Source organism: Nymphaea colorata, chromosome 11 (assembly GCF_008831285.2).
Source record: "Nymphaea colorata isolate Beijing-Zhang1983 chromosome 11, ASM883128v2, whole genome shotgun sequence".
Lineage (NCBI taxonomy): Eukaryota > Viridiplantae > Streptophyta > Magnoliopsida > Nymphaeales > Nymphaeaceae > Nymphaea > Nymphaea colorata.
The window spans coordinates 6,957,656-6,966,168 of NC_045148.1; the positions used below are offsets into that span (position 1 = coordinate 6,957,656).

At 37.5% G+C, this 8,513-nt stretch overlaps 1 protein-coding gene across 2 annotated transcripts; it reads left to right on the forward strand.

Annotated features, from left to right (window-relative positions):
- The first annotated feature begins 1,179 nt into the window (after positions 1 to 1,179).
- On the forward strand, positions 1,180 to 8,377 carry LOC116265045 (probable prolyl 4-hydroxylase 3). 2 transcript variants are annotated; one of them, XR_004174969.2, is made up of 8 exons: positions 1,180 to 1,681; positions 1,996 to 2,080; positions 2,621 to 2,718; positions 2,877 to 2,974; positions 5,799 to 5,928; positions 6,579 to 6,841; positions 6,980 to 7,070; positions 8,175 to 8,377. XR_004174969.2 is itself a non-coding variant. In XM_031645567.2 (8 exons), exons 1-7 carry the CDS (start codon positions 1,464 to 1,466, stop codon positions 7,051 to 7,053), a joined length of 891 nt encoding a protein of 296 aa, XP_031501427.1. In that variant the 5' UTR covers positions 1,180 to 1,463; the 3' UTR covers positions 7,054 to 7,070; positions 8,175 to 8,377. The 2 variants fall into 2 exon arrangements, 1 of the variants encoding a protein (XP_031501427.1); XM_031645567.2 differs by having other exon boundaries at positions 6,579 to 6,766.
- Positions 8,378 to 8,513: the final 136 nt, after the last annotated feature.

Genomic DNA, 8,513 nt, shown 5'->3' on the forward strand with positions numbered 1-8,513 from the left:
CGAGGGTTTTGCTTTCATGGGAAGCACGCATCGAGAAAAGTTGATGAATTGCCGTTTTATTTGATCCGATTCCTCTACTTGCTCTCAATCGTGCAATGCTAGGAACCTCCTCTCAGGCACGCTTTGAACAAACTGGTACTGGAACTTCTTCGTCTCAGTTTCATTCTCCGAATCACCCGTATTAGAGTATGGTGATCAAAAAGATTTGGACTCCACCGAATGTTGATTCGAGGGCTTCCAACTGAACGTCATCCTGTCATTCCTTGTCGCGGACTAAGTTGACCTTATCATTTGGCATCGTACTTCCTGTTTCGAATCTGATTTGGGAAGGACTGGCATTGCAATTACTGGAACACTGCTAATAGATTGCATCTTAATAGCTAAGCCAGATTTTTCTTATTGGATTGAACACAGTCAAGCAAATCAAAATACAAAAAAAAGTTCAAAGCAATACTTGCTGATCTGCATGAAATTAGTAATGTGGGCTTTATCATGTACATATTTTTTCTCCTTTTACTTTTGATTTGAGGAAACTGCACCTGAGTCGAGAGACTTTGTCGCGGTGTAAAACCACGAGGCTAAATCCCTTACCCAGTGTTATAGCATGCATTGGCAGATGAATTTATTTTTTGTGACTTCTATGAATCTGCCCCTATCCTTGGGACATGGAATACTGAATTAAGCAATGGAACCTGCTGTCCTGTATTAACAGTTGTCAGCAAAAACTCAACCCGGTCGGAGGAATCCAGTAAACCAATATGAGGATCTCAATTTTTTCAGGGATTCAACTCTCTGTCCAATCATAGCCGCTTCATGTAATGCATTGAATGGTATACTGCAGATGATTTCTCTGCCCGGAGACACACACAAATCCTATATGTATATAATGTGTTAAATCAATTTCTTTTTCAAATCAACTTTCCAGATCTCCTCTTTAGGATGTATCAATGGAGGAAAGGGAAAGAAGGGAACATAAAAATAAGTAATAAAAAATTAAACAATTTATATGCGTAGATAACGTTGGCTGTTTGTAAGAAGAGAATATGAAAGTACGATGTTTGAACCGGATTTTAGAACCAGAAAAGCTTACTAGATCCGCATTAAACTTTTAGGATTTTTTGAACATATATATGCATTCATTTGCAAGATTGTCTATACTGACCATAAGAAGAGCGAACTGGCGTAAAAACTTTTGAGGCAAAAGGATCAAAATTTGCACAAATTTTCGTAGATTCATTGACCAAGTCAACGTGGTCTGAAAGATTGAGACCTCTGCCATTATAAATCATGGAGGAAAGGTCGAAGAAATTCGGAATATCTGCGTGAGTTTGTTTCCGCAGAATCAACACCAAACAAAGCCCGACGGAGAGTAATAAAAGGGAAGGGAAGAGGTGTTCTTCCCCTGTGTTACTTTCCTTCCTCTGTGTTACTACCATCTTCAGCGCGCACGCGAGAGAGAGAGAATGGTGAGAGGAGGGAGGCATTCAAGAAAAATGGGGGGCAGATCGACTTGCACCCTCGTCCTCTTCATGCTCTTCATGCTCTCTGTTGTCTTTCTTGTCCTACTCGCACTGGGTATCGTCTCATTGCCTCTTAATGACAATGCCCAAGATGGCTTGTCCAATGAAGCCGGATCGTCGTCAAGCACCGAAGAAATAGTCGATATGATTAATATTCAGAGGTTCTATTTTTTTCATTTGTTCATTCTGAGATTGATTTGTTTCCTCGAACTTGGTTTCTTGGAGCTGGACATCTATAATTTCCTTTTTTATTAAATTTATCTTCTTTTCCTTTTTTTTTCTTTGACATTCTTGGATGTGTACCATGTTCTGACTTTGCTCGTTATTTCTTGTTAGTCAGCTCGTCATCTCTTCTCTCTCTCTCTCTCTCTCTCTCAAAATTTCTCTCTCTCTCTCTCAAAATCTTTGGTTTGTTTGTTTCACAAGATTCTTTTAACTTGGCCTTTCAATTCACTCTTGCTTCTGCATTTCGTAGGTGGAATAATGGAATCGATGGGCCAAAACAGTGGATGGAGATACTTTCTTGGGAGCCCAGAGCGTTTCTTTATCATAATTTTCTGGTGGGATTTTTCTTCAGTTCTTTTTACTTGTTCCCTTTATGGTTAATAAATGGTGGCTTTAGGAATTTGATTAAAATTTCTGAATTTGCGTTTCAATGGTCAATAGTTGGAACTTCGTTGGTCCTGCTTATTGTATTGACAACTCTTCTGAATTTAGACTTACGGCTCTTCGCTCATCTTGGCACGAACAGTGAAGGAGGAACTAATTATCATGTTTCCCCAGCTGTCTGGAAACTTTTTTCGGCAGATAGAAATATTTCAGTTGTCATTCGGATTTAACTTCTCATGAATGTTATTTAGCTTCATATCTGAAATCTTTTAAGATGTGCTGAATCGGTTGTATTGTTGTCATAAGTTGAAACTTTCATGCTTGAAGTCCTATGGTCCTATTTGTGGGATCTGCTTGCCGGTGAAACCTTGAATATCTGGCTCTTCATTGTCCATGGTATTCAGAAACTGCCGGAGAAAGAAGGTTATTTTCAGGATTTATATTATCTACGAAGAGTCTATTCTCAGATTGGGAACTTTTATTGCTTTCAGTCAAGATCAGAGTGTGAGCACTTAATAAATCTTGCTCAGCCACACATGAAGAAATCCACGGTTGTAGACAGCCAGACTGGTCGAAGCATGGATAGCAGGTCGTAGCGTTGTTTCCTTCTCTTTGTTGTATTTGTTCCTTTTGTTTTGTTTTTCTTTTTCATAGCATGTCCTCTCAGGGCATTGAATTGTTAAATTGATTGTTATGTCATATGGGCTCTTTGTTGCTTATATCTGATCCTCTGTTCTTGAAATAAAGGGTTCGCACCAGCTCTGGCACATTTCTGAACAGAGGACAAGACGAGATTATCAAAGGCATTGAAAGCAGGATTGCAGAAGTCTCATTTATACCTATTGGTATGTGAGGAAGGTCCTGCTTTTATCTTCTTTTACTATTGTTGTTGTTGTTACTATTATTTCTATTACTATTGTTACCATTAGTTTAGAAATTAGAAGTTGACTTCTGTTGGCACTAGGTGAAGCCTCTTTTTGTGTTAATTATTTGAGTATCTGCTGTTGTCAAAGATTTTTGAACCGTTGTGTAAGTGGTTGCCTTGTCTGGCCAAAGGGATAAATTATGTTAAAATGTATAGGAAAGTGACACTGGTGCTTAACTCGATGATCTGAATTTGAGCAAGCTAACTGGCAAAGGTTTTTCTGTGGAGGGAATTTATGCAAAGTTGTTTTTGAAGGGGCTGTTTGGCAGCAAGAACACGCTGTAAGTATTCCAAAAAATTGTCTCAAAAGTTAGTGCAGATTCATGTAACCCTTGTTTTGGTGTTTTATGAATCTGCCGCAAAGCTTGGGCAGATTCATAGAACACTCACATAGTGTTCCTTCTGCCAAACGACCCCAAAGAGAGGAAATCCTAGAGCCCATGTCCTTAGGAGTTTCTTCCTTGAGTTATAGTGTTAATATATGCTGCAATACCTATAGCTGTGGAGCATGATAGTGTCAGATGAGGATGGGTGAGTTGGCAAATAGGATATCTATGATGCATGTGATGTATCCTTCCCAGAACAGAGACTGCTAATCGTGCCTGTAATCATGCAACATTGAGGGACTGTGAATTACGTGGCATAAAAGGACCCAAAGATTTCTAGGCAAGCAGGTCCTAACTTTGAGCATTTTTGGCTAGTCCTATACTTGCTACACGTAATCTTTTCCCACAAATAGAGACTTTGGCTCCTGTAACCCCAATGTGAAACAAGGATGTCCTTTGGTGAGTTTTCAGTGTATTCCATAGGGTAAATTATTCAGTTGCCCGATGTATTGGTGTGGTCATGTTGGCTACTCTGGTGACTGCTGTTCTTCCATTTTCCATTTACTAGTCAGTAACTTTAATTTATTATATTATTCCAGGAACTTGTTCAGCATTTCAATGACACTAGCATTCTTTTACCCATTAGAAGGAATTCAAAACCTGTACATCAGAACGGAAGCAGAACTTTGGACAAACAATATAAACATCTATGTGTGTGAACTAAACAAAACTCATAAACAGACTGGAAGCAAAATTCTCGGCAAAGGATATAAGCATCCGTATACATGAACCCAAATGTTTTGTAAGCAATAAATTTTAATTTCTGATGTTCTTCCTGGAACTTTTTCAGCATTTTGATGGTACTAGCACACAATACCTTTTAGAAGGACTTGCAAACCTGTACATAAAGGCTGGAAGAAGAATTTTCAATTAATGTAAACATTTGTATATGTAAACTAAAAAATATTGCTTAAGGTATTTGATGGACAATTTTCGGAAAATGATAAAGTTTTGTACGCACAAACTAAAATACATATATATGAAATAAAAACAAGGAAACAAAGACAGTTTTTGCTTGAAAAATGTTTGAGACTGCAAAGAGGCTGTTCATAAGCATGGTTAAACATGCTAATCTTCTTCTCTTCTATATGGAGATGTGGGAGTGGGCTCACATGGAAGGATTTGTAATGATTTTGATATTCTGTGGTCATGAATCTTGAACTTTCAATTGGTTCGTCCATGTTTTTCTATTTCATATTTTAACTCTTCTAAAACAGCAGTATTTGAGTAAGGAAAAATGGAGAATAGTTCTTGGTCTGCACGGGAGATGATCTTATATCACTAAGCATTCATTTTAGTTCTCAAGGACTCCACTAGGAAGAATGGAAAAGACTAACATGTTGATGCCATGCCCCACCCCACCCATTGTCAAGCTTGGGCTAGACAGATACCTGCCAGAATATGCAAAGATATGAACTCCAGGTGTCAAACTCTTGGCATCCTATTTGAAGGCTTAACCCAAACTCTTAGCCATGGAGATTTTGTTGTTTGAATATGTTTAGCTGGTTACAAAAATTCAAATTTGAAAACCGCAGCAATGTTTGATGAGTGTATCAGAACAAGTTCTCCATCCTGCTAATTTCTATCCTTCATATTTGAAAAGAAATTTAAATAGTACAAAAGAGGCATTCTGCAAGTGCCTGTAGCATGTACTACCAGTTTATGGAGGAAAACATTGAGTATTTCTTTATTTACTCAACCAAGGTTGTCTTGGCATTGAAATACAGCTTGCTAACAAGCCGTTGCTTCTTTTTCTTGTGCTTCCACAGTGATTATGAAATTTTAAACTATTTTTGCTTTTTCTTTCGCATAAATAAGGAGTCTACTAATCTCCTGAGTGGTGCAGATTTTGAGCATCTCCATTTGACTAAGGGGTATGGGCAGATTCCGTCTTTTCTTTAAATTTCTCATGAGTTTTTCTTTTTCTATAGAAAATGATCAGGCAAAGACATGATTATCAGATTATGAGAAGATTTATCCCACTCAAAATATAAAAATCAAGGCCCAGCCATGATACATTGCAATTTCTTAATTTTGATGTCCATCAATTCATGTGATAGTAATGATGTATTTCCATTTTTTATGGCAGTGCTAGAATTTGTTGATGTACATAGATTTTCACTTAGAATATGATAGTTTGAACAAGGAAGAAAAGCATGATAGAAGCAGCTATCAAATATATCCTCTGATTGTATAACAGAACCTGAATTACTGTTTCATACAAGTGCAAACTGAATACAGATCAGGGCAATGTGACATACGAAGCTCTTGTATATTGGAAAATTTGTGTGAATCATTTTGTTCTAGCGATTTATGTATTTAATATGTTTCTGAAGATTGTATGGCCTTTAAATACAGAACATGGGGAGGGGCTTCAAGTTCTTCACTATGCAGTTGGACAGAAATATGAAGCTCATTATGACTACTTCCATGACAATGTTCACATTTTGAAGGGTGGACAACGTATGGCAACAATGCTTATGTATCTGTATGTAGCTCTCTCTCTCTCTCTCTCTCTCGTGCTCACTCACACACACATACAAACATACATAAATATGCATATGCACACAAACACGTGCATACACAGCTTATTAGTGTAAAATTATAAATTTATCAGAAACCATATTGAAGAGCTATATCCTACTCTGTTTTCATCTTAAGTAGAAGACCACCTTCATTGAAATGGTTTGTGTGGTGGGGTTGGGGTATGGAGCTGGTTGCGTTATCTGAGAGAAAGAGGCATTCTATCATTTCTCCAAGGGGGCACTTGATTACGTTATATCTGCTCTGACTCAAAAGGCTTACCATCAGACCTTCCTCCCTCTGATTTTAGATCAGATCTTTTCGCAATGTAGAAAAGTGTAGATCTTAGGTCTGTTCTGAGATGCTTAGTTTGTTAAGCCGTAGATTGTAGTGTGGAGGCCTTGCGAAGTCAAGAAAACTATGGCTACATGTGATCCTCTGGACTTGTGATCCCTGGCTTTCAGACACCCAAGTGACGTACTTGAGAAGACAAAAAACTCATGCAGAAATGCTCATGTGGTGGAAAATTTTACATTAAAAAAATATACACCCTTTGGCTGGGATGAATTGATTAGATTAACTAATGCTTGAAAGAAACTTGACTCTATGATGCAGTTCTGATGTTGAGAAAGGTGGAGAAACTGTATTTCCTAAAGTTCAAGTTAACAGCAGTTCTGTTCCATGGTGGGATGAGCTATCAGACTGTGCAAAAGCTGGAATTTCTGTTCGGCCTAGAATGGGAGATGCTTTACTTTTTTGGAGCATGCATCCGGATGCATCACTTGATTCATTAAGTTTGCATGGTAAGGACCTGCTATGAAGCAAAAACTGTACAGGTTAGAGCACACTGTCGTAGGACTGATTCCTTTCTGCAACAGGTAATGTGTAATATGATTAGATATTCCTCTGGCAGCAAGGATTCTTTGATGTATCATGTTTCCTTGGCCACCAAGTTTTAAAAGCTATTTGTATGATCTGAAGTTGTTTTCACTCACATTATTTGTTGTTTTATGCAGGTGGTTGTCCAGTCATACAGGGAGATAAATGGTCAGCGACAAAATGGATGCGCGTAAGACCTTACACCATTTGAATCAAAATTGAAGTGAGGTATAGTCTGATAAATCAAGTTGATGTATGACATGCAATTTGATATAGAAGTTTACAAAGGAAAATAAGGTCATTTGGTTGAACATAGGTTTGGTGGTTCATTGTGAAAATTATGCTTGTCTTTTCAATCCCCTGATGACTGGGGAAACTTGATTATCAAACCATGCTTCTTTTCTTAAAAGAAATCTCTAAAATAAAGCTTGTTTTATTGAGTACTTGAAGCTTGTTTACCGCGTTGTTGCTTTTCCTGTCTGTATACATTGGTACCAATTTTTGTCATCCTGGGCTGAAAAATCCCTCAATTTTGTTTATTAGCATTGTGATGGTTTTTTAAGTGCTAACTTTAAGAGCAGCTTCATGCATGACAAGCAGAAACATAACTAGTTTGTTGGTATGAAAAGGAAATTTTATGTTCAATTTCATAATTATACATAAAATTTAGGTAGTTGCAAACTAGTTAGTTGGGGATGCAGGTTATACAAATGATAGGACATCTTGTTTACTTGTCCGTAAGTGTTGGAAATCTTATGTTAGGTAATGAGATGGATTGTTATCTTACATATGTGCTATTAATGTTTTCTATTTCATCTCATGGGCCACAAGAGCATGCAAATTTTCAACACCAGAAAGATGTGGTTTTGCTTGTCAATGCTGATTGTAGTTCATGGTTCTCTACAGAACAACCATGGGAACCGTTAAATTCATATACAGGGCTTTGAATTACTCTTTGTGGTTCTTAATGTCAGCCTTGTGAAGTATCAACTTGGATGCTTGAATATTTTTTGTGAAGAAAAAGGTCATAGTTGGAAGATCGTTATTTAACTGCAACCATTGTCTTGAATTCTGTTTTTGGAAGTTTTCTTTTGAATGCCGATGTGCAAACTTCCTGCAGTAATCTGTTTCCACAAACACCTGGAAAAGTATGTGAAACTAGAAATCGATAGCTGGATGATCATGATTAGCTGCTAGGCCACTAATTTTATTGAATTCTGTTTTTGGAAATTTTGCATGCCAATGTCCAATTTTCCTGCAATAACCCATTCCAATAATTGCCAACGTTCAGCTCACCTGATTTTGTTTTCTGTACTGGTCTTATTCTGGCAGTTTCACAAGTCGATGAGGATGAGATTGTTCACAACATGAACATTCTCCAAATTTTCTGTGGACTTTTTGGCATTGATCCAAGGAAAGAAACTTCTGTAACACTATTCTAGTTTCAATGATTCTGTTGTAAAGTGCAATTGATATTCATACTTGCACTAACGGATGATTTAAAAAAATAAAAAAAAGAGAGAAAGTTATCCCAATTGTATATACTCTGCAGGTTGTGTGTTTGTGTGATGCGTTTGCGCGAGCACAAGTCAAAGTAGAGGTAAAGAGGCAGCAGACATGGCACACCATACCAACAGATCTGTATGCCTGGCTGTAGTTGCTAAGACTAAG

What these genes read in the sequence shown, in the direction of transcription:
- LOC116265045 (XM_031645567.2), top strand. Translation starts at nt 1,464, where the DNA reads ATGGTGAGAGGAGGGAGGCATTCAAGAAAAATGGGGGGCAGATCGACT. An exon ending in GGTCGAAGCATGGATAGCAG is followed by an intron (nt 2,719 to 2,876) that starts GTCGTAGCGTTG and finishes CTTGAAATAAAG; the next exon opens with GGTTCGCACCAGCTCTGGCA. An exon ending in GCAACAATGCTTATGTATCT is followed by an intron (nt 5,929 to 6,578) that starts GTATGTAGCTCT and finishes TCTATGATGCAG; the next exon opens with TTCTGATGTTGAGAAAGGTG.